The sequence below is a fragment of the Dromiciops gliroides genome, chromosome 6 (genome assembly GCF_019393635.1).
Source record: "Dromiciops gliroides isolate mDroGli1 chromosome 6, mDroGli1.pri, whole genome shotgun sequence".
NCBI lineage: Eukaryota > Metazoa > Chordata > Mammalia > Microbiotheria > Microbiotheriidae > Dromiciops > Dromiciops gliroides.
In genome coordinates this window covers 63,098,181-63,125,370 of record NC_057866.1, presented here as the reverse complement: position 1 = coordinate 63,125,370, position 27,190 = coordinate 63,098,181, and the positions used below count along the sequence as shown (strand labels likewise).

Sequence of the window (27,190 nt, the reverse complement as noted above, 5' to 3'; positions counted from 1 at the left end):
TAGCCACTAAACTGATTTGCAAAATTCCAGACCCTCCTCATTTCAAAACATCACACACAAACACAAATAAACACACACACACACACACACACATATACACAATGCTGCCAGACTAATCAGGAAATGCCACTTTGATCATCAAACGCTAGGGAAGATATCTATTACCTGATTTATCCAAGCTCTGAACCTCCGTTTTCTTGTTTTTCACTAAGGCAAAATCTCTTCTTATTTTTCAACCTAATTCTCCCTGACATTCTAAAAATAAGAATACCAGGCAACTCATTTGCCCCTCTAATACTTTTTGTGAGATGTGTCTTAATTCACAATAATAAATCTTTGTTTTTCTTTAAATTTCCTTGCTCTTACAATGTTAGCCTCATATAATTTAACTTTGTCTTTTGTCCTTTGTAAATTGTGTCTTTGATCTTAGTTTTGTCTCCACACAATTAGCCAACAAGTTCTTTAGAAGCAAAGGACCACGTTCTTCTCTGGCATTACCATTCGGGGAATGCATTATTTTCTGCCATTTTCTGTCTGGTACTTGGGAAATAGTATTATAAGTGATTTTTTTAAAAGAGAGCTCAACATTTTTGTTCTATTAAATTTTCTTCCAACAGATAAAAGTAGGAGTTAGACGCTTGATAATAGTAATCAATATATACATATTTGTGTGTGTGTGTATATATATATGAGTGTGTATATACACACACATATATATTATATACACATACCTATATATTTATGCGTGAATATGTATGCATCCATACTTTTACATAAATAACTATATGTTTATATAGTTGTGTGTAATTCAATTACACAAATAGGTATATACATATACGTTCCTTTTAACTTGCCATAAATTTATATATTTATATTTTAAAACACATTTACATAAAACCAATTTCCATGTAGTGCATACATGTACATGTGTATAATTTTACATTTATACACACGTAATATTTGCACACTTAAACATATTTGAACTATAAATAACATATGAAGATAATTAAACTATATATAGTATTCCATGAGAAATTATTTTTACTCTATAAAACTACATAAAAAGATAAAGTCCCTTTGAATAACACATCCCATCAAAATATTCCAACAATAATCATCATTGCAATGCCCATTACAATGGCTTTACATAAATTATCTCATTTGATCTTCAAGATATCCCTGAAAATAGGTATTTTAGTACATAATTCTCAATTTGCAGATGAATAATATTTAAAAGTTGTACAGGAGAGTATTTGCATAAATTATCTTTTTTTTTTTTTGGTATGGAAATGGTGATTGAATCAGTTCATCAGGTAATTTTTCAGTTCCTCTGATAGATCAGGCACTGTACTCGGCACAGGGGCATTAGGCCTCTCACCTGAGAAGAGATTTTTCCCTTGATTATTTCATCAACAACAGTTGAAAACTAATCTCGCTTTTAACCAACATGTATCCATTCTTCACATTTATTCATCACTATAGAGTAGACTAACAGCATTTTTGGCCAAGAGTTTTCATATCTAAAAATATATATTCTTCTATCATTTCAATTAAATGTGACCTATCTACTGGACTAATCTCAGTAATCCCAGTTCATACCCTTTTATTTTTTCAAAACCCAGTGTAAAGTATACTTTTTATATCCTTTTTATTTCATTAACTACTCCTTATGAAAAGGACCTTAAAGAAACAGGGAGCACATTTTGGGAGTAGGTAGAATAGATCATGTGTCCTACATGTCCTACTCTGCCAGCTTAAAACTAACCACCTCAAGGGAAGAAGCCACGATTTACCACACCTAATTCCAGTTACTCCTTTCCTCCGTGTTTACTCCTCATGTATATCCTCAGGCCATGCTATATTAATTTTAATTTCACCAGTGGCTTTCTGAGTTTTCAGTTGTGTTTGTGTATGTGCACACATGTACATATATACAATATACAATCATAGAGGCATACCTACACACATGTACACATGTACACATACACCCATACATACACATGTGTTTGTGTGCGTGTATACATGCACACAAACACACATACATACACACATATGTTTTTATTTTTATATGTGATTTTATGATTTTATTCTCCCTAAAAAAAGATTGTAAGCTCATCATGTATTAAAGACTTGTCATTTTCTTTTTTACTTCCCATAGTTCCCAATACATTGTTGTGTTAAATACAGATGAACAAATCTTTGCTGTATTCTTTATGGCCAAATAAAACTTTTGCTTCAGAAAGCCCATAGGATCACTAACCTTGAAGAGGATTGAGTACCTGTATTTATACTGGTATATTGTGCCCTAACTACTGTCACAGGCAGATATCTGAACAAATGAATGTACTGATATTGTTGTTTTTCTGTTATTTTCATTTTTTTGTGCATCATAGTTTCCATTCACCATCTTAAAAAGATAGGTTTTTTTTTGCTTTAGTTCAAGAGACTTTGAAAATACAGCAATTGTAATAGCTGAAACATTGGCAAATGAAGCATTTACTTAATTTTATTCTCTTATAATATCAAGCAGCAAATTATTCTCTTTTTCAACTTCAAAAATGTAAATAATTTTCTTTTTAACTTTGATACTAACCTATTCTGAAATTCAGTACAGTTTTTCGTCTATTGCTGTTAGCATCTAATGCAGAAGCTGATCTCCATTGAACAGAAATAAACAATACAATAAATAGTTCAAAAAGCAGTATAGCAAAGGTCACCAAATATGTCTGTTCACTCATATCAGACAAAAACCGGGTTTAATACTTCAGGTTTTACATAATTTTAACGGGCACATCTGTCTAAACATGTTTAAATATGGGCCAACTCTAAAAAAACTTAGAGTTATTCAGCATGCCTTCAGAGTTCTTTGATGCTAATCTCCTATGATAAGTCATTAGTTATAGAATTTCTCAACTGCGGGGATGACTAACCTGATTGCTTAGACATAAGTTGGGTCATGTTCTTCCAACAGAGATAATAGCTAAGAGTAAGCAGTGTGTCAAAGACTAGAGACATTATGAAATTGCAAGGTCTGAGATGACTTCTCTAAACAGGATTAAGAAAAGGTCAAAGGGAATTTTGTGCCAAAAACCTACAAAGATCCTTGTGATTACTTCTTTCCCATACATCTGGATTAAAGAACAGAACCACCTTCAGAAAGTGGAATGTAGTCATGTATTTACCATGTCTTTGATTCTGGAAAAAAAGTCCAGTAAATGTCATAACACTTTCACTAGAAACAAACATACCAAAAATTCTTTTTTATATAAGATAGGTATATGTTTTTTTTTTATTGTCAATTCTTTTTTTAATCCATCTTTCCTAAGCAAACATTTTATGTATCCCTATTCAAAAGTTTCTAAAATCCAAAACATTTCACTAACTAAATAGCTCACATAGATAAAAATTTCCATTCACTGTCATCAAACATAATTATAATTTAAATACTTTGAGGGATAAATACTATTCCTAGGGTATTTTTATATCACTTTTTATCTAGAACTTTGATAGCATTACAAATCTCAAATTCTCTTCTAAAATGAAAACTTAACAATTATAATCAGAACGTATGTCTAAATGGACTTTGCTTGGTGATTATAACTCTGTATGTGGCATATGTGTGGTGAATATAAAATTGAATTAAATACTTTTATAGGAAAACAACTTCTATTTCCAATGATATTTCCATTATATCTCCTACTTTAAATTCTTCCTTATTTATGTTCCCTCTTACCTTTTAAATATAAGAGAACCTAGTCAATATTATTTAGATTGAGTGGAATGAGTTAGATCATAACAACAAACATTTATTAAGCACCTTTTACAGTTTAGATTCTACAGATATATCACCACCACCATAACAATAACAAAATACTTCCTACCCATTTTATTTCACCTTACCCTTGAAATATACTTATTATATCCAGAAAAGAAACAAAGAACAATGTAATCATTTATTAGATGGTTTTTCTGGCCCCCTCAACCCAGGCATTATATAGGGGTTTCACTGTAATTGAATTCTTGAGTTATCTTTTTTTTCCCCATATACTGAAAGACACTTTGAAGACCAGGTTTGATTCAGCCAAGCTCAGCACATCCATATGGCAAGTGAGCATCCAAAGCCAAGAATGAAAACTAATACTACTATTATAATATTAAAGATAACTGTTAATGAGGCTAAGCATAAGTTATAAGAGAACCTTACACAGGTACTAGTAGCTCATTTACTATCTACTTTCCTTAAATAATACTATTAGCTAGAAAAAAGTTGGGTCATGTTCTTCCAAACAGATAGTAGCTAATAGGAAGTAGTATATAAAAGACTAGATGAAATTACAAAGCCCAAGGTGCCTTCTCCAAACAGTATGTATCTTCTACTGTCAATAATTTTTATCCATCTTTTCATGGTAAACATAATCATGTAGGCTTATATATCTAACATCCAAAGCATTTAACCAGCTCACAAAGATAAAATTAATAAGATGGAGACTGGACCTTTGATATCATTGATATAGGCCACTCATGGATGAGAAAACCTCTTCACTAATATTATCCAGTCCTATTTTGGTAGCCTTTTAAGCCCTCCAAACTGCTTTTTCCACAACAAGCCTATGAGGTAGCTTGTACAAATATACTCATCCTGATCTGATAGATTAAGAAACTTAGGCTCAGTGTTTAAGTGACTTGTCCAGGGTAACACAACTAGCAAGTGTCAGACTGAGGCCTCTTGATTCCAAGTCCAGGGGGATTCCATCTGCTTACCCCTAGATAACTCTCACCAGTTAGAAGACAAACAATAGAGTTGGTCCAATATTGGAGACTCTTCTACATTGGTCTGCAACATTCCTAGCTTGTAATTCTTGGGAGCTTGTCTTTTGTTACAAGAGATTGCAAATTAGCATCTTTCAAGAATCTTCTTTCAGGGTTTTTCTTTCATTTTATTATATTGTAGTTCCGTTCATTTAAGGAACACCTCTACCATTTAAACCTTTTAAGTTTTTTGTTTGTATGATTAGTTTTATTGGCAAGGTCTATGCACACCATTTTAGGGCCTACTGATTTTCCCTTTACATATTTCCCCATCTCCCTTCCCCAGGTGTTGCTGCCATCACCACCTTTCCCCTCCTCCCCTTTCCTCATGGCAAGACGCATGGAAGAAGGGCGCTGTTAAGGCCGCTCCATTAATCAGAAGGTATGGTGGTTCTCACGTAGAAGTGCCGCGGCCCCTCTTCGGACTTCTGCAAGATCAGCCTGACTCTCTCTCACAGTTTGTATTTTACTTTGCCAGTGACATAGGGCTGAATGATAAACTGATATATCCTAGTGTTACATGTAGAACCTATAATTTGAAAGATATAATCTCACATGACAGTATGGCCAGTGAATATGATATATTCTGAAATTCACAGAACAAGTGTCAAAGTTATTTTCATGTAAATAACGCACAATACATAAACTGCATTTCTCAGAGAAGGAAACTATGCAAGTTCAAATATATATATATATATATATATATATATATACACACACACACACATATATATATACACACACATATACATATATATAAGTATACATATATATACACACACATATATAAATATATACATACATACACACACACACACACACATATATATATATATATATATATATGAGAGAAGAGGAATAGTGAGGCAGAAAGATATGTCTTCCTATTGGGGGCTATGATTTGAATGATTTTAAAATGCTAATAGATATTCATAAACTTCCTGTTAGTGTGGAGTCAAGTTCCTAGTCCTATTTAAGTTTTATCACATTACACTTTATAGGGCTAATGATTTTATAACATTTCAAAAGATGTTTATCTATTTTATATGTTAATGCAACATTGCTTTTGGGCCTCTCTTCAGAATTCCATTTAACATCAATTGAATATGTATCTGTAACTACATACTATGCCACACATAGGACTTGAAATTATGATTGAAAAAAATATGCCATTTGACATAGGCATCACTTTTAATAATTGAAGGAAATGCGATGTATAAATGGATAACTGGAATGCAAAGGTAAGAGTTAAGGGAATTGAAACTTACTGCTTATAGAGTTCAATGAGAAATCTAAGGAGGAAATGGTTATTACATATTTGAGGAAATAAAGGACGGTATCATGGATGAGGAAATGATTTTTTTAAAGGGCAGGGAAGTTTATGGGAAATTTTTCCCATAGAGATTGGGGAAAATCTTGGCCAGAAAGTCCATCCTAGGCATGGGGCATGTCATAAGCAAAACTTGGAGTCAGGAGAGACTCTATTGAGTAATTTAATATGATAGTGAAATGTAAATGGTTTGAGTAGTGTTCCATAAGTTAGGAAGGGCATGTTAGAATCATTTCAAAAAGCCTTAGATGAGCAGATTGGACTTCATTCTATTGAAAATTGACATCTATTAAAATAAAAATTAAAAAGTTGTGACTCTAATTAAGAAGTAAAAGATATTTTTAATACTTCACTAGAAGCTTAGCTAATATTTCTGAAAGGACTACTTTAAGTTTATGTTTATGATCAGTAAACAACTGCTCATTTTTAGTAACTATTATGGTATTTTATAAAGTGGAACATTTAATATTCAAATAAAATTTCAGTAATTATATTTCGATAGTAGAAATGATTATGTAAATATATCCTCATTGATTTTAAACATTCACTTATACTTGGATGGTCAGGGAAACAGAACTTTTTTTGCTACTTTAGTCATATATCATATACCTTAAACAGCTGACATTCAGATGTGAGTAATATAATCATTTTCTCCAGAGCTGGCTTCTGCCACCTGAGGAGATGGGTGTGTGTTGGGGTATTGGTAATGGTGACCAAGGCTATACTGTTTGCCAGTCTGTGCTCTACTACGTCCAGGGTTCCATCATTGTACTTCACACCCTAAATCTTCATCCAACACAAGCTAATAAAACTAATGCAGCCATCCCAAGGAAACACCCACCATCCCTTCATACCTTTTCTGCCACATTGCTTTTGTGTATTGGAAGGAGTTCCTTTCCCCCATTTCTTGTTGTGGCATGTCAGACCTTGCTTTGTGACTTTGTTACTATATGGGTTTATTTAATACATCCAAGACAGTTCCTTAACAAAGAGAGTGTGTTTGTGTTGTGGAGAGAACCAATTGTTAATTTTTTTTTTTTTTTTGTGGGGCAATTGGGGTTAAGTGACTTGCCCAGGGTCACACAGCTAGTAAGTGTTAAGTGTCTGAGGCCGGATTTGAACTCAGGTACTCCTGACTCCAGGGCCTGTGCTCCATCTACTGCGCCACCTAGCTGCCCCTAAATGTATTTTCAAAAATCATAAATACCAATGTTCAGTGGGGGGAGGGCTGGATAGGAAGGAGAATGGGTCAGAGGCTTTGACAAGAGAAAAATGGTATAGTAATTAAGAAATATTGACTTAATTAAGAAAAAGTAAACTGATTGAATGTATACTTTCACTAACCTTTAATAGAATATATAGGAACCTACACTAGCATAGGGCTTAAATATTAAGTTAGGGAAACTTCTCAAGTTGTGATTAGAAAAACATTTAAAATCATTATTTGGAAAACAAAACACAAACCTTCCAGTTATGCATCTAAGATGGTTTTATTTCTCACCTTTAACTACCTTTTCTCTGCTTTCCTATTCCTTGGTTTATGGCTATTAGAAGAGGTTTTGTTTTGTTTTGTTTTTTATTTTTTTTACAGATGCTTCCCTTTAGTTTCATAAGAATTAAAGTAAAAATTGGCACAGTGGATAAGTGAGTAGAGAACTGGACTCAAAATCAGAAAGACCTTGATTAAAGTTCTGCCTTGGCTGTTGGACTCTGGGAAAATCATTTAACTTTGCATTATCACCATGCAAATCTTAAAAACTACAAAGTATAGAGCTAATCTGTTTTCATAATGGAGGCTTCCTCATAGGGAGATATTTATTAGAATGGAATCACAGGTAAGTTAAAAAAAAACAAATGGAAGGAAAGAAAGAAGGAAGAAAAGAACAAGCAAAATAAAAAAGGAATAAAGATTATAGTGAGGAGAATTTTATTTAGTTGGTTTTCCAAAAAAAAAAAAAACATAAAAAACAAAAAACTGTGACAACTGATAACCAGGAAAGAGAAAATAAATTGTATTTAGAAGAAGAAAAGGAAAATTCAAATTATAAGGAGAGAAATGGAGGGGAAAATACAGAAATACTTGAACATATAATTGAAAAAAAGAAAAAATATTGAATTAGTATAGAGATTTCAGTAGACTCATGGAGAAGAAATAATTCAAGGAATGGAGGAAGAAAAGGGCAAAATATATACTAAGTTAGACCACATTCTTAAAAAGTAAGAAAGAAAAAAAGAAAAGTGGCTAAAAAAGTATTAAAAAATCCTAAAGCTTAAAATGGGAGTGCAAACCTCAAATAAGAAGAAAACATAAAGAAACTTATAAAAATGCATAAAATCTAAAAATGAATGTAAAATTAAAGCAAACACATTTTGGAAAAACACAGGCACTCAAAAATCCATGAATCTATATAAAATAAAACATTAGAAACAAAAACAAATGTATGTAGGAAAATAGCTTTAAACATTCACAAAGGTACACACACACACACACACCATAATGCAAGTGTGTGAATCCTTCAATCTTCCAAAAATCTCTCACAAATGGAAAGAGGTTTCGAGGACCTAAAAGTGCTTAGAATTTCTCTACATAAATTAATTCATACTTCCCATATTTTCTCAAATATTTCTCTTTTCATCTTTTTTTTTTAAGTTCTGAAATTACTCAGGATAAATTGTATCAAGAGAGGGTTATGAAGAGAAACATGACTTTATGAGGGCTTAGATCAGGATGAAAACTAGGACCAGAGCCAATTCTGTAAACTGTGCCTTTGCCAGGTGGCAGCAAAGATTACTTATAGATATACAAAGTTAGAACTGGCCCTGACATATGTAGGTATTAGCAGTTGGGTCTAAGAAGGTTGAATCCACAAATTTAAGATGAAATTGAGACTAAATCCAGTGAGGTAATTCAGCTCCTTGAGGGCAAGACCAATTTCATTTTTACTTTTAGATCTCTAGGCCCTTCCACATGATAAGTACTTAATAAATGATTGTTGAATGAATTTACAAAGCTGGATGATAGATGGGTCAAAATTTTGTCCTCCGGTAGTTGTATGAAATTTGCTGCTGAAGTAAGAATATAAACATGGGCTCTCATAAACACATTCTAATATGCAGAGTTCATTTGAGACATGCATAAAAGCTGAGGAGTCTAGGAAATCTACTTTTTTTTTTTTTTTTGATGGGGCAACAAGGGTTAAGTGACCTTCCCAGGCTCATACAGCTAGTAAGTGTCACGTTTCTGAGGCTGGATTTGAACTTAGGTCCTCCTGAATCCAGGTACAGTGCTTTATCCACTGCACCACCCAGCTGCCCCCAAATCTACTTTTAATTACTGTGTTTTAGGATGTAAGAAACTGAGATGAAAACTGTAGATTATCATGATCTGGAGATGTATGTAATATGTCTATGTTAATGTATGTAGGTACGCATCTGTGAATGAGAAGTTTTAGAAATAAGAGCATGAACTTCACAGTAAAATAAAGATGACAGGGAGGAGTGCAATTAGATATATCTTGAATTAATATAGTATGCTGATTTACTTTTTCTAAGCTATGCATATGGAGGAAGTACTTTTCCAACCTATGTGTCCTAAGGATGACATTCAACTGAATGAATGCAGAATAGATCAAAGACCTTGATCAAATAAAGGTCACAAATTTGGTAATAAATTTGATGAAGTCTTGACAGCAAATAATGCATAAGTATTTCTTTAAAATTAAAGTCAAAGAGAGACAGCGGAAAAAGGCTATTTGTCTCAATTTACTTTTTGATTATTAACAGGTTATGATATGTCATACCTGCAAGATAAATAATATCTTTTAAATGTGGGAGCTTGCATAATGGAACTTTGAAATTGAGTTATTAAAAAGTACATTGCATTGTGGGGACTTGATTTTCCTTTATGAAAGTGAAACCACCATGAATGTAACCTCTTTCATTAAGGCCAAACTTCTTGCAATGCCCCTTGTTTTTATGAGCAGATTATAGCAACATGTTTAAAGACTGAGCACCGACTTCCCATGAGTTCTGATATTGAACATATAGTCTTTTCTAGATTTGAGAAATTTAATTAATTAGCTGGCAGAAAGCACTTTTTATACTTTGTGCCTTTCCCTTGACCCTGCCTAAAACTTCGATCTGCAAATGTGCCTCAAGCTGATCAGTATATTATGAACCTATATTATCTTAATAAAGGTCTTTCACCTTGTAACAAGGAAACATTGCAAATCTTAATAATGAACCATATATTCTACAAGACACACTTTCCAGAAAACTGTCTATAAGCATGGAAGGGATAGATGATATATAGATAAATCGATAGTTATGTATACATATATGTATATATGAACATATACATGCATATATTATATGATATGCATATATAATATGTGTTTATATCTAGATATAGATTTTTAAACAAATACTATATTTCTGAAACAAAATCATTTAGGCTTATGAGCTCATTGGGTTAGTTCATTAAATTCATTAAAAATTTAAAACCATATTCTTGAACCAATCAGCAATATCTTTCTTCTTTGATTATGATTGCTGTCGGATATGCTACCATTATCTTTTGCTACATTCATTCTGGTCAGAGCTCTGCAACTGGTATACTCTGTTATCATGGGTAAACTACTTGTTTTCTCTGATTATTTCTTTGTCTATAAAATGAGTTTTGGCCAAAATAATCCTTAAGGCAGCTTATAGCTGAAAGATTCTACATTCTGATATGTTCCCTTGGAGAAATACAATGCATATGTTTATAAATTAATTATCAAGCTCTTTAACATGTCTTATCCTTGAAAACTTATCAAGTATATTGCACTGTTTTTACACTACAAAATAGATGAAGTAGAAAACTAAGGAGCTAATTCTAATTAATAATATTGGAAATTTTGTTAAGAAGGTATTTGTGATCTTAGACACAATATTGTTATTTTAAGAAAACTCTATAATTATTAAAGTGATCATTTTAAATATAAGCTTTCAACTTAATATACATATAATTCTTGTGAGGTTTTTTATTTGTTTTTATCAATCATACATACCAGCATTGTTGTTGACATATTAATAATCTATGATGTAAATTTCAGCTATTGTTTAAATAAAAATATGTTTATTAATACATTCAAGTAAATTCCATCTATGTAACACCACTCTTAGAAAATACTGCCTTTCTTCAGTCTAAACATCATCTGTGAATTCAAATCCTGCTGCACATACTAGTTGTGTGACCCGGAACAAGTCAGTTAATGTTTCCTCAGTTTCCTTATCCATTAAATGAGAATAATAATAACACCTATCTCATTGGATTCGTTTGAAGATTAAATGAGATAACATGTGAAATGCCTTGCACACCATGTAAATGCTAGCTATTATTAGCTGGCTTTCCTCTGACTAAAGATACTTTAATAAGAAAGAAGTCAATACATGTAAGCGATGTAGAAGATGTAGTAAACGCATATATATGACATATATCCTGGATTTAAAATTAAAATTATTTATTATAATAAAAGTTTCATAATAGAAAGTACTTTACATTTATCATTTTATGTGATTCCCCAAACTTCCCTGTGATGTTGGTGATATTATCATCTTCAATTTTACAAGTGATAAAACTGAGGCTGAGGGATTTAGTGAAAGGGTTAGCTGGCTTAAATGTCCAAAACAAGAGAACTCTGATCTTCCTGACCAAAGGCCCAGCATTCACTACACCATCTAACTACCTAGGATGGTAGGAGGTTGATGTAGAAATTAAGCTGCTAAAACTTTAGATTGCTATTTTCATAGTGGGAGCAACATAGGAGGTAAAGTGAGGCAAGAGACCATGTTGGTAGAATTTTCTGTGCTTTTATTTGCTGTCTTCTTATTTCTATTTTTGGTATAACAATAAATAGCATTAATATTTTGACAAGCTCTACATATTTTATAGTTATTTTCCTATATTTAAAATGTATGATTTTTAAAGATTTTCTTTAATCTGAAATGTGTTTTCATTATACCCTTAGACATTTTTCTTCCTCTCCATCCCCCTCCTCCTTTAATGGAAGAAAGCAATGAGTTATTGATAGCAATCACTGAGAAAATAACTTTTACATAAGAGAAATTTGATTTATGGCAAACTGCATTGAAATCTACTATTTTAGTTAAGGACTTCCTGAATAGGTTTGTAGTGTTAGTACAGCTAAAATAAGAAGGTTGTGATGATGCTGAAAATTGGCATTGGTAAGACTCTAACTAAGATAAAAGGGATAGTTTCCTCAGGCACTGTTAAAAAATTGCTCTGGCCCCTCAATTGAGAGATAGTTTGTGAAAAGAGGAAGAGATATTTGTAAGGAAAACAGATCAAGCCTGCTAGAGTGATAAGTACTAAAAAGGCTGAGTTGAAGTTTGTGATTTAGGTTCATGTAACTGGTTTTCAGTGACTTGCCTGATGATTAGATCAGACTGGAATTTTGGGGGCCTGAATTCTTTTCAAGTCTTTGGATGTTTTGATGTTATGGTGCCATAGCCACATAGCCATATAGCAGATTTCTATCTAGAGCCAGAGATAGCCAGGGCTTTTCTGTTGTTGACGTCTCAGAGAACACATTTTTGTGTTGTTGTTGCTGATTAGCCCTCTGCCTGTGCCTTTTGGGTCTCTTGTTGCTCCTGTCTTTCATTGAGTTAGCAGGAAGGCAGCATGGAAGAGGATCACTTACAGTAGATGCTTGATAGTAAGGATATGGTTTATTTTTTGCTCTTCACGCCCCAAAACACATACCCACTGCACCCAATATCAGACTATTTGTCCTAGGTCTCATCTTACTTTTTCCTTTGCTTTACCCCGGTATATAGCTATACAAATTGGACTCTCTGGGGCAGCTAGGTGGCGCAGTGGACTCAGGAAGACCTGAGTTTGGATCCGGCCTCAGACACTTGACACTTACTGGCTGTGTGACCCTGGGCAAGTTACTTAACCCCAATTGCCTCACTAAAAAAAAAAAAAAAAAGAAAGAAAGAAAGAAAAAAAATGGACTCTCTAACTTCGGTTTTATTTTGAAATCAATCTATTTTATTTTATACATTTGAAACATTTTTCTGTGAAGAGGTCCATAAGCTTCACAAGACTACCAAAAGGATACGTGATACCAAAAAGAACAAGGTTAAGAAATCTCACTTTCAAGGAGGCTAATCACATCTCTGATTGAATTTGGTAGGGTTTCTTTCTAGTTACAGTGCTTTCATTAAACCATTTTAAATCATTAAGGATTCTCTGTGTTTCCTTAGTGAGGTTTTCAAAATATTTGTAATTAGGAAAGAATTCCATACTGATGAAATGTTGAGGAAAAACATTGCTTACCAGACAGAGGTTATTTGAATGGCTACTGTAAAAAAAGTGGGAAAAAAAATGACCACGTTATTTACTTAAAGGTACATTCTCCCCACACCAATGTTTCTCTATAATAAAAATTCATGTCATGAGGGAAAAAATCATATTCTTTTTCATAAGATACACTTGGAAGATCCTAATTATAACCCATTAGGAGAAGCCATTCCATCTTGTTCAGTAGAATGAGTTGCAACAGCAACAAAAATAACAAAAGGATGAAGTTCAGTAGTTGAATTTCAGTATGTTTTTTTTTAATAGTTTCCAAAAGCAAAAGCAAATTATTACTAAAAATGTAAAATGTCCTATGGTATAAAGGAAAGATGATTGAATTTAGACCTGGGCTCAAATATAGACTCTGACACTTATATAACTGTGTAAACCTCGGCAAGTATTTTCAATATTTTGCATCTCAGTTTCTTCATTTGTAAAAGAAGAATAAAAGGGTTGAAGAAAATAATCTCCATGATCCCTTCCATCTGTAAATCTATAATTTCATTTTATATATATATATATCTATATATGTATATATACACACACACACACACACACACACACACACACACACACATATATATAGTAAAATACACTCAAGGATAGAAAAATCATATGTGTCCCTTGAAAAACTACATTTATTTGGCTTCTAGGAAAATATAATATAATATATAAATATAATATATAAAATATAATTTCTTAAGACCAAGCCAAATTTCATTAGCTTTAGATTTTGATAGAAATAGTAAAAGATTTTTCTTTAAATGAATAACAATAAGTATTTTGAATATAATTATTAGAAAATGGATATTCAGCTAATCTAAACCCCTAACCTAAAATAAATAAGGGTAGATATTTTATATTCAAAAATATTAGATAAGTTCTGAGCCATCTATACTAGTCTGGGCCCAACTTATTGTCCATGAACAGTGCTCAGATATGGCACTGGTGTATTAACTCAGTAGACTAGCAATTCATACCTGTAATGATCTGGACAGTTTTTTAAGCAATTAATTTTTCCAGTATAGACTGTTAGGCCAAGGTCTTTTGAGTAATTATGGGTATTATGGAGGAGGTTCTGTAATGATTTGTGGCTTCATGTAATGAACACAATAAAATCATGAAATCATGAAGAATATATAGAGTTAGCTCACTGTCTGTAGGAAATCATTCTTTCATATGGACCTTGAATAGAATATCTTACATCTTAGTGGTAAAGTGTTTGATGAATGCTCATAGGATTCTATAATTCAGCTGGGTCTTAGACCAAGGTTTCTGTATACAGTATTTGTTTTAGTTACCACTACTTTTTATTGTTTTAAAGAGACAGTGTTGCTGGCAATCTTCTTCCATAATTCTTAATGTTGTTTTAAAATGAGTCATTATTCTACCATGCAACTGGCTTTATACTAGGCTGCTATGTTATTCTGCTTGGCCAGAAGATGAAATATTTTCCAGTTGGTTGGTTTATATTCTCTTTTAAACTACTCACTGTGATGATTTCTTTACATTATCTAAACATCTGTAGGTCATAGTCCTTTTTCTTTTTAATCCACTCCACTTTTTTTCTTCATTGATTTCTTTTGGAATGATTTGGATCAAGGACTGATTAGAAGGAAGAGTGTACAAGTCCTGAGTAAAAGGAAGAAGGGTAGATTTAATTTTACAATTTCTGCCATGCTTTCAATGATTTCAAGGTGCTCCTTGATACAAAAATAAATAAAACAAAAAGGCATCTTTTAACAACAGATTTTCTCCTGGGAATACTCTGTGAATAGTAAATATTAGAACACAATCATCCCCAAAAGGATCAAAGTTGTGGAAGACCAAAGAGTAGTGGAGAGCTTACATATTGGAAACAAGTAGGCTGAAGCATATTTCTTTTTTTTTTTTTCTTTTTTTTTTTAATTTTTAGGGCCAGAGAAGGTTAAGTGACTTGCCCAGGGTCACACAGCTAGTATCAAGTGTCTGAGGCCAGATTTGAACTCAGGTCCTCCTGAATCCAAGGCCAGTGCTTTATTCACTGTGCCACCTAACTGCCCCCAGAAGCATATTTCTAATGCTGAGCTATGAAAAAAAACATATGAGATATAATCAATGTATGGTTGGAAAATATGGATGCCTCTTATTGAGAGTGAGCATTGATACCTTTACAAGGTAAAAGACTCTTGAGGAGTCTTCAGTGAATTTGATGTTCCTGGAGGATCTTTTAGAGAATATGCATAAGGGGGCAGCTAGGTGGCACAGTGGTTAAAGTGTGGGCCCTGGATTCAAGAGTACTTGAGTTCAAATCCGGCCTCAGACACTTGACACTTACTAGCTGTGTGACCCTGGGCAAGTCACTTAACTCCCATTGCCCTGCAAAAAAATTAAATAAAAATAGAGAATATGCATAAATAACACACATGATAAGAAAGTCCAGGCAGATTGCAATATATACCTATTCACATTGATATAATGACAGATCTTGTAATGTAATGAACTACATTGAATTCCTTCAATTTTAAAGGGAAAGGAAAACATGACAGCCCTAAAGTTAATATCTGGATTCAAACATCTCAATGACTTTGGGGTTTATACTTCTTATAATAAAAGCTTATTTATGAGATTAAAGGATGAGAGTGTCTGAGTTGTATAATTTTGCTCCTAAATCAAAGAGGGCACTAAAATAAGTGGATGCACTTTAGCAGTATGAAGTTTCTTTCCCTTAGCTAAGGATTTATGATAAAGACCCATAGATTTTAAAGTGCTTGGCATGAGAAGGTGTGTGATATATAACACCATTAGTAATTAATATGAAACTCAATTCTCAGGGTTCCCACATTCAAAATGTAGAGATTTTTAAAAAATTCCTTATTGATTAATTTATTAACTATGCTTGGGAATCTTTTTTTATAAAGTTCAACCCTTTGAAAACAACTTTTTTCCCTGTGAAACTTTTAATGTGAGTGTGTATTTGTACAGAAGTACATATTAAAGTAGTTGCAATCTTTTTAAAATGCTATGAGGTAACTTTCTAGCTGAACATTTATCCATATTTCTAGTAGCTTCAAGAATACTATGGTTAATGGTTAGCAACATATACTCTTTAATTGCCTTAATAAGTCTGGCAGCATTAACCTAATTTTTAGGTGTCTGTGGCTTTCTTTAGTGCCTGTTTTTTTATGGAACCTGAGCAATTTTACATATTGATAATGAAACACTAAGATGGTTAAACTCACATAAATTGCTTCTTAGCTTTCATATTTTCCGGTAGTTATGGTGTGTGCATTCATTTATTTAAGAAAGATTTTTCCCCTTTGTTTATCACTCCTTTCTGGAATACTTAAGTTTTCCTCATTTTATTAAGTCCCCAACAAAAGAAATATTACACATAAGTTGGTCTTGTCCTAGGAATCAGAAGTTTATCAACACTTGTCCTTACTTGTCTTTTTTTTGGGTGGTGGGGTGGGGCAATTGGGGTTAAGTGACTTGCCTAGGGTCACACAGCTAGGATGTGTCAAGTGTCTGAGGCTGGATTTGAACTCAGGTCCTCCTGACTCCAGGGCCGGTGCTCTATCCACTGTGCCATCCAGCTACCCCTAATTGTCCTTACTTCTTTTTTTTTTTTTTTTTTTTTTGTGGGGCAATGGGGGTTAAGTGACTTTCCCAGGGTCACACAGCTGGTAAGTGTCAAGTGTCTGAGGCCGGATTTGAACTCAGGTACTCCTGAATCCAGGGCCGGTGCTTTATCCACTGCACCACCTAGCCGCCCCCAATTGTCCTTACTTCTTGAACGGACATTTGTGACCTGATGTTTTTTTCTGTGAGCCGTTCATTTACTCTGTGCTTTGGTATTATCACTTGCCAAAAAAATAGTACTTGATCTGATTGTGTTATCAAAGCTACTATAAGTACACGGGCAAAAACTAATGAAGAAGGAAAAAAAGATGATAAAAATGAAGATAATAAATAATAATTTCATGATAATGTTCTCTTTGAGCCAGTCTTAACTCTTAAACAGAGCACATTGTTTATACAAAATATGAATAAGAGAAGCCTAATTACAATGCATAGGAAGTAAAAGAGTTTTAAAAACACCAAAAATGGTTGAAACTTTTAAAATAAAACTTTTAAATGGCTAATTTATGTGGCTGTAGGAGGTAGAAAATGAATGGGCAAATGGGAAGGGTGGTGGAAATGACTGGGGCAGAAGATACCTAACAGACAGATTGATAGCATCATGTTTCTAAGGATAGATAGGTTGCTGGTATAATGAGGCTCTTAGACAAAAAGATTTTTTTTTTTATCAGTGCTTATTATGTCCTAGAAACAATTCTTAGCACAAGGGGTATAAAGAAAGGTAAAAGTTATCCCTGCCTGTGTGGAGCTCACCTGCTAATAAAAGAGAGAGTATAAAACATCTAGGTCGGTAGAAAAGATGTTCAGAGGCAAAGGAAATTAATCTTGAGTATGAAGTATGTGTGGGCAGGGGGCCAGATTAGGATCAGAACTTTCTTTCATATGATCATTTTGATTATGACCACTTCCATTAGTTTTTCCTTTTTAGGATCAGTGGTTAAAGTTGGAAGGACCTGAGCTTACTTGTAGTCTAGTGCAAGCAGTTTACAGTTTAGAAAATTTAGATTCAGGGAATTCAAGTAACTGGCTCAAGGACAAGTGGGCATTAAATATTCAGATTTCAAACCTAATGCTTTCCTTCCACCATACCTTTCTGAGTTGCCTTTCTCTTAAGCAAATTCCTTCCTCTTAAGCAAATTAAATTATCCTGAATGAACTCATAGGGCTATTGTGAACATAATATTTTTTTTGAGTGGGAAGAGAGTTATAGGTTACAATCTTCACTGTAAAAATAGCATGATCATTTTGGACTTGTAGTATAGTGGAAAGGATATTGATTGGAGAAGAAAATCTTCACTTTGTCATTAATTTGTTGTGTGACATTAGGAAACTCATTTGATCTCTCTGTGTCAAAAGTCCCTTATCTGTATAATCAGGCAGCTAGATTAGATGATCTCTAAAGTTTCTCTCAGCTCTGTTTATGAGTTCACATCATCTAGATATAAGAACTAGGGGGTGAGGGGGGTGGGGCGGAAAGGGATATGATTTAAAAGCCAGAGATAAAATAACATGAAGCAGAGGGAAGTTCATTGGCCAGAAAATTAAGTTCACTCACTCTCTCTATCTTAAACCAACCAATCAGCTATCTCAACCATCTTTGCTGAGACCTTGTTTATCCATGACTTTCCTAGGGAAGACATTGCTTTTGGTAATTGTTTTCTGCATATGGTATTGCTGCTGAGCAGATGGATATGTGATCAATAGGCTATTCTTTATTCCACAAGGATAAAGATCCCCTGTTGTTTTGCAGAGCCTGTTCCATTCAACAATGTTTTTGATACTAACAAAACCTCTCAGGTAATTGCTCTTTTTCTGCCACATCAGCTCATCTTTCTGGAGGACCTACTATGCACCCAATTAGAGGTTGACTCATTTTTCTGTGGCCATTGCTAATGGCTCATCCCTTTGATAACTTGTTCCAAGTGTTGTCATACTTAGAGTAATTTCTTCTGATCACTCCTATATCACCATACAATTCACATGTATGTGGTTATCAATTCTTGTGACAGTGAGGTAGATATCTGATGTTTGTGGTTCAAATCTTGATGTTGAATGAAACAAGATCATTATTTCAGAGTAGTACAAGCATTATATAAATGTTTATTTTGATAGATTGTCCACTGTTTCTATTGGGGTGAAAGCAACGCAGGAGGGGCTCTGACTATGAAGATAACAAACCTGCATGCCAAGTTTTCTTGTGACTGGTACTATAATTATTCCTAGTAAGAGTGCTTTTAATTAGAGGTCTTTTCTCCCCTAACATTTGCATTTAAAATGTACACTAATCATAGAAAAGGACAAATCTATCAGGGGAAAAAGGCTTTCTTACAACAAGTAACATGGAATTAACCACAGTAGTTGCAGCTTAAAAGCATGGGGATTAATGATAAAGAAAACTCTACTGACATAACCATGAGCAGATTGATGCGATGGCAAGTGACTCACGGTTTCCTCTGGCATTTGGCCGATGTCTAGTCAGTCAAGACTAAGACTTCTCACTGCAGAACATTATGCCAGATGTTGACTAAGCTAATGCTGTGAGGCTGGAAGTCATTAGAGATTTCATTTTCCTTGTTAAAATCAGCAACTACTTTCTTCCTTTGGATAAAACTACTTTCATATTTGGTAATTTTGTTGTTATTCTTATAGTCCCTTTAAAATTGAGGCACTGTTTTTTTCTTTTAACAATGAAAAACTATTTTAAAACTTTGCTTAAAGACAGAGTTGTATATTTAAAATAGCATCAAATAATGATATCAGTCAATTAATATCTACATCAACTAACATTTCTAGAGGACCCACTAAGAGCCAAGCTTTGCATGTGCTTTCTAACTTTTTAGGCTCATAGAATTTAATGTGCTGTTCGTGCTTCCTAGGCCTTTTTTTTTTCTTTTCTAAGCTGTTAAAATTGGGCACACTGTTTTTTAGCAGTACAAAGATTGTCTCTGCTGTACATTTTAAAATTTATGATGCCTGCCAAATCTGAGAGGGATAGGAGACAGAAGAAAAAGGAGAAGTGAGCTACACCTTTTTCTCATTTCTAAATTAATTTTCAGGTCTGGGAAAATGTGGCAAGCATGAAAGCTTTCATTTCACTGTAAAAAGTAGATTGAAGTCAGATCATTGGAGATAGTAAGTGATCCTTTAGATCACTGTAGGTCTTGTTTTGACATGAATGAACTGTTCTAGGGCAATTTTCCTGAAATATTAGACAAAAATATATAATCTCCACTTTCAGAATATGCCCAAGCATATGTAAATATATAGATATATCTATCTTTCTCTTTTATTTAGAATGAAATTTTTTTTCTATATCTATTTGAAATAAATACATTCCTGGAAAGTGAGAGGAAGAGAGAGAAAATGAAGGTTGGGGGATAGAGACAGAGAGATTCATTTTCTTATTAACATTACATTGCCTGCATGAATATTATCTCATGTTAATAATGGATTAGAGTTGATTATACTCTGAAGTTAAGTTCATTTTCTTTAGAGAGCATCTCATTCAAGAATATAGTGTGCCATAGGGAAATTCTATTGGGTATAATGTTCTTTCAACAGTGGGTTTATGTTTATTTTTTGGAAATATTGCATTTACTTTTTTATATCTTTGAATATGAAAATCTTGAGAGTACCCCTTCTCCACTCTTTCTAAGGTATGCAGAAAAAAAAGCAGGTGGTCTACTTTTGCAAATGCTTTTATATCAACATTGACTACATAAGGCATATCAGCACCCAATAGGTAATATTTGGGTGTTTTGGTTTGTTTGTTTTGATTTGGTTTGTTTTTGTTTTTTTGAGGGTCAGTGAGGGTTAAGTGACTTTCCCAGGGTCACACAGCTAGTAAGTATCAAGTGTCTGAGGTCATATTTAAACTCAGGTCCTCCACCTAGCTACCCTCAAATAGATATTATTTGGATGGGACAGCTTATATTTCACACCTTGAAAGCTGATCAGAAAGGCTTGTAGATGCCTTCTTATTAAGTTTTATGTGATTTTTAAGTGATCCTAAGGACATTTTAGAGTACTCTTGTTTGTTTAGTCCTGGTTTTCCAAGAGTGAGATATTTCTTTCTAAAGGAAATAAAAGGAAAAGAAAAAAAATGAGTTTCGTCAAATTGTAATGGCTAGTATCTACAGACAATACAGGAAGCATAATTAGCTTATTTTGATTTACTAATAAAGTCAATGGTATTTTTAGGATCACAGACTGCAGTCTGGAAGGGACTGTAGAAGTTATTCAATCTAATCCCCTCATTTTACAGGAAACAAAACTAAAGTCCTTAGAAGGTAAGTCCATGGGTATCAAGTAAGTGACTGTGCGAAGATTCAAAATTTTGTCTTCTGACACCAGTTATCACTCTTTCCACAGTTCTGTGCTGACTCTTTCAGTATTTGTAATAGTTTTTATTACTTTTATTTATACTTTATTTGTTATTATTTTTTTGTGGGGAAATGGGGGTTAAGTGACTTGCCCAGGGTCACACAGCAAGTAAGTGTCAAGTGTCTGAGACCGGATTTGAACTCAGGTACTCCTGAATCCAGGGCCAGTGCTCTATCCATTGTGCCACCTAGCTGCCCCGAGTCCTAGGTTAAACCATAGGCAAAGCTTACTTTAGGGATTCTGAGTTATCCCCTCTGGCCATGTACTTCTTTATTCCCTCCAACCCCTATAATGTCCTTATGGTCATCCTCAGATTTGCTCCTTCTTTCTTCTTTTTCCTTTTCCTTTTTCTTTTTCTTTTTTTGGTGAGGCAATTGTGGTTAAGTGACTTGCCCAGGGTCACACAGCTAGTAAGTGTCGAGTGTCTGAGGCTGGATTTGAACTCAGGTCCTCCTGAATCCAGGGCCAGTGCTTTATCCACTGTGCCACCTAGCTGCCCTACTTTATTTGGTTTTAAAATAAAATGGGTTCATTTAACTTTATTTTATAAAATGAATATTAGCAAAATGAAATTCATTAAATTCTCTAGCTTTCACATATTGCTAATTGCCATATCATCATAGATCCTAAGGTGGAAAAGACCTCAGATCCTATCTAATCCAGCCCCCTCTTTTACAGTTTAGAAAACTGAGGTCCGCAGAGAATAAGTGACAGCCAAAGTTAGTCAGGTAGTAGTCATCAGATGTAGGATTTGAAGCCAGATTATCTAACTCCTGAACTAGTTCATACCAAGTTTGATAGTAATATCTTTGTGTGTAACACTAATTATTCATTTCCTGCTTTGGGGGTGCATTACCTTAAAGAAAGCAATGATTCTTAAAAGAAATGGAAAAAAAATAAAGAATAAAATGAAATTATTAGGAACCAGCCAAACCACACATATTTATGAATTCATAGAACAAATTGTTATGATTTTGGAAATGTGGGATGGACATCTTTTTAAATCACTGGCTAATCCTTTAAAAAAACATATGGAGTTTAATTTTCAATTCAAATGTAAAGGGAAAAAGAGAACATGAACAAATGTTATCCCAAACATCTAATTTTAATAGTGTATGACTGTAATGTCTTATGAGACCTCTATTTTTCCTGAAGCTATTCTGTCTTTCAATCTTATGATAAGGCACTGAATCATAGCACACTACTCTTACATAGCATAGAGTTTTCAAAATTCTAGGAACCTATGATGTTAAGAGATATATTACTGGGGCAGCTAGGTGGTGCAGTGGATAGAGCACAGGCCCTGGAGTCAGGAGTACCTGAGTTCAAATCCGGACTCAGACACTTAACACTTACTAGCTGTGTGACCCTGGGTAAGTCAACCCCAATTGCCTCACTAAAAAAAAAAAAAAAAAAAAAAAGAGAGAGATTACTTCTTTCTGTTGAATCTTCCTATACAAAATAGGGTTCCTCCTAATTTTATAATAAAGCTTGGAGGAAAAACTGTAAATCTTGCCATTCAGAGATAATCATGTTAAACATTTTGTCCTTCCATTATCATGCATTGGCATGCGGTTATCCACACCCTCCATTTTTTTTTTTAAATTTGCAATGCATTTTTTTTTTTGGCAGTGAGGCAATTGGGTTAAGTGACTTGCCCAGGGTCACACAGCTAGTAAGTGTCAAGTGTCTGAAGCCGGATTTGAACTCAGGTCTTCCTGAATCCAGGCCTTGTGCTGTATCCACTGAGCAACCTAGCTTCCCCTGCAATGCATTTCTTTTTTTTTTCCTTTTTTTTTTTTTTTTTTTTGCAGGGACAGTGAGGGTTAAGTGACTTGCCCAAGGTCACACAGCTAATAAGTGTTAAGTGTATGAGACCAGATTTGAACTTAGGTCCTGTTGAATCTAGGTTCAGTGCTTTATCCACTGCACCACCTAGCTGCCCCCACAATGAATTTTTAAAGGAAAGAAAATATCTTTGTAAGTATTTTAATAGTAGTAGCAATAGTATTACAGAGAACATCTTCAAATAGCAACAAGATTTTTTGACATTTCAGTAAAGAACTAATCAATGCATTGAAAGTATCTTACCTGCTTCTTATCTGTAAAAGAAAGTATGTCAATTTTCATCGTGTAGAAGATGATTTAAGTGGAGAATTTGGCCTTCGAGAAAGCTGCACTACTGTTTCTAGGCATTGATGTCAATGTCAGACTTCATTTGCTTTTCCAAAGGAAGAGCTATCCAGAAAAAAACGAGGTTCCACAGAGGACCAGAGAGCCACCAACTCAGTGTTCAGAAGTACATAAAAGCTCTCTAAGTAATTGCAAAGCACTGTTCTCCAATCAGCATAAATTATCTGTAAAGCAAGAACTACACAGTCAGAATTTCTGTGATAATACAGTAAGGTGAACTTTAAGTCATATGTACTCAAGTGCTTCTACTGGATTAGCATTACATAACATACTTCATGTCCTATAATTGATGTTCAGGTCAAATATATGACCTCTCAATTTCTGTAATCAGTGCATTATTAGTGACTAGCATTGTGAGATCTAATATCCATACAATATTTAACATCCTTTGATTTCAAGATACTAGTCAAGAAAATAAAGCAATGAGACTGCTCTTACTTGAACAGATGATCTGGTGGTAGTCTGCATGTTTTTGTTATTGTTCAGTCATTTTTCAGTCATGTTTGACTCCTCTTGACCCCATCTGAGGCTTTCTTGGCAAAGATACTGGCATGATTTGCCATTTCCTTTTCCTGTGGATTAAGGCAAACAGAAATTAAGTGACTTGCCCTGGCTCTTGCAGCAAGTAAATATCTGGAGTGAGATCTGAACTCAGGTTTTCCTGACTCCTGGCTCAGCACTCAATCCACTACACCACCTAGCTACCCCTATTTATAGTCTTAGAAATTTGGTTAGGGCTCTGAAAGATTAAGTGATTTACCCAGAGAAGTAGCCAGAGTGTACCAGAGGTGAAACTTGAACAAAGGTCTTCCTGATTTCAAGACTGATTCTTTATTCACCATGCCACATCATCTCTCAATTTTTAGCTTCATTGGGACAAGTGGGATAATAATTTTAGATCTAGCTATTTTAAATATAGTCAGAATTAGGAAATTCATGTTTTTTGGTCTTACTCCCCAAATAACCAGTAACATTGAGAGGAATTAGAAACGATATTCCAGAGAAATATCATTCCCAAGACAACACCATCCCATACCTCTTTAATGAGCATCCTGGTTTTAGTGGGGAGAACAATGAAAAAGGAATCAGAAGACATGGATTCCTTTCAGAACTGTGTCATTATTTGGCTATGTCATTCTGGATCAATGTAAAGGAGCTGAAGTGAGGGATTTTAATAGACCCCAACCCTATTTTAGCTCCAAGATTCTTTACTTGTTAGTCCTTTCTATTTATGCTGTATTTTTATGACCCATAATTCTTCCCATGCATTCACTTATAGTATCCTCAAAACCACCACATAAACCAGAAAGCACTTGCTCTGCCACTTTATACATTAGAGAAGCAAGCCTCAGAAATATCCAATGACTTGCCCAAAGTCACAAAGCTAATAATTGTGGAACTGGGGCAAGAGTCTAGATTGAACTTCTAGAGTTATCTTTCCATTAGAGTATTGGCTTTGAAGGTGTTCTCAAGTTGAGTTCACAGTCTAGCTTCTGAGAACAATACCTTCTTAAGGGCTAGCCAGGTGTGATTACAATCCAGTTAACTTGAAGTAGGCTAATCAGCAGTCAATCACTCTCACTTGATTCAATCAGTCTAGATTAATCTCCAGGTGGGTCTTTGAATATCTGCTAAATCCCATTATTTCATCACAAGGTTTAATGATTTTTACCATCATATTTAAGTTCAAAATGGGCATCAAGACCAAGGATAAAGGAGTGGTACCAAAGGGGAAAGCAATGATTCTCCCACTGCAAAAAAGAGATCAATGAGTCATAAACACAATTGACTTTTCTGCTCCAGGTTCTGTTGCTTGAATTGTAATTTCAGAATGCACTTTTGGGGATAATCATAAAAAAAACCAAACCCTTAATAGTGAGCAAATGAAAATTTCTAAACTTGGACTATTTATAATTTCTTCTGGAATTTGCTGTCAGTTATACCATTTAGTTGATATTAGTCTACTGAAAGAACAGTGTCTCTTCTCCTTTAAATGCCGATTCAAATAAGACCTTCTTCAAGGTCTTCAGTATCCCATGACCACAACCTTCACTTTCCAGCTTCACATAGCCCTTTGGTTTGCAAAGTGCTACTTTGTAAGCTATATGAGGGCAGAGGACATATCTTACCAAAACTTTGTCTCTCCTTCAGTGTCCAACACAGTCCTTGGTTCAGAATAGGTAACTAATAATTGGCTGTTGATTTGAATTGAATTTTCTCTATCTTTGACCTCTCTACCTCAAAATGTATTAAACTGTTTCTAGAGTTTCTGTTGAGTAGAAATGGTGACCATTTACAAACTGACAGCCATAGAAATAATATTTCAATTATATTCAATAGTTTTAGCCAAATACACATCATAAGTGTCTGTAAGTTAGTAAATATTTGGGTAGGATATATACCTGATGTTCCTCATTACTTTTTTTTTGTTTTTGTTTTTGTTTTTGTTTTTTTCCGGTAAGGCAATTGGGGTTAAGTGACTTGCCCAGGGTCACACAGCTAGTAAGTGTTAAGTGTCTGAGGCCGGATTTGAACTCAGGTACTCCTGAATCCAGGGCCGGTGCTTTATCCACTGCGCCACCTAGCTGCCCCTTGTTCCTCATTACTTTTGCAAGTCAATCTAACATAACTTTAGGCAGTTATTATCATAGGAAAGGCTGGATACTAGGCCATGAGAGTAGTACTGAGATGAGTAAGGGATGATATTTGCCTTCAAAGGTGTTTGCCAACTTTGTGTAGATATAAGACATTTGAAAAAGTAGCTTTAATAGAATCTGGAAAAAGAACATGATAGGGAGTGGTTTGGTAATTTTCATTGGTAGAAGGAACTCTGGGTAGGGAAAGGCCTTCTATCAATGTAGGCTGATATCTTCTCTGCAACTTAATTATCTCAGAGAATTGACTAGAACATATAAAGGGTTAGTGACTTTCCCAAGATCATAAAGCCCATAAAAGTCAGAACTGGATCCTGAACTGAGGTATTTCCACTTTCAAGATGTGCCCTCTCTCCACCAAGCCATGCTGCTTCTCCATAGCAGAGATAAACAAAGTGGTATTAGAGAATGGGGCCTTGACATAGGAACCAGAATTCATTAGCTAAAGCTGGTCTTCAACTGGTTGGGGGTAGGGATGACAGAAACTGTCATTTTTTTTGAATCCCCATCACCTACTATGCTTCCCAACATAGAGCAAGAACTTAATGAATGCTTATTGAATTGCATTTGATTAACTATTCCTGAATGGGATAATAGTGTGAGCAACGGAACAGAGGTAGAAAATCTGGGGACATTTTCTAGGAATAATCTAGTTTGCCTTGAGCACAGAGTGTTTGCAAGAGAGTGATAGAAGATCATTTGAAATACAGGCTGTAGCCATATTGAATTCCCATGTACATGAGCTCCAACTTCTTTCTGGAGTCAGTAAGGAACTGTCAAACAATTTTGAACAGGACAGTAACAGGATCACGGCTGGGCTTTAACAAACTCATT

At 34.3% G+C, this 27,190-nt stretch overlaps 1 protein-coding gene across 5 annotated transcripts in view; it reads left to right on the top strand.

Moving 5' to 3' along the window:
• The window catches only part of PCDH7 (protocadherin 7), a 516,602-nt gene that overhangs the window by 254,446 nt on the left and 234,966 nt on the right, over positions 1-27,190 (top strand). For 2 of the 5 annotated variants that reach the window (XM_043970277.1, XM_043970276.1), the window contains exon 3: positions 5,096-5,191. The exons of the other annotated variants lie outside the window; for them this stretch is intronic. In XM_043970277.1, coding sequence (XP_043826212.1) covers positions 5,096-5,184 — 89 coding nt within the window. In that variant the 3' untranslated portion in view covers positions 5,185-5,191. The remainder of the gene's footprint in view (positions 1-5,095; positions 5,192-27,190) is intronic. 5 annotated transcript variants of the gene reach the window in all.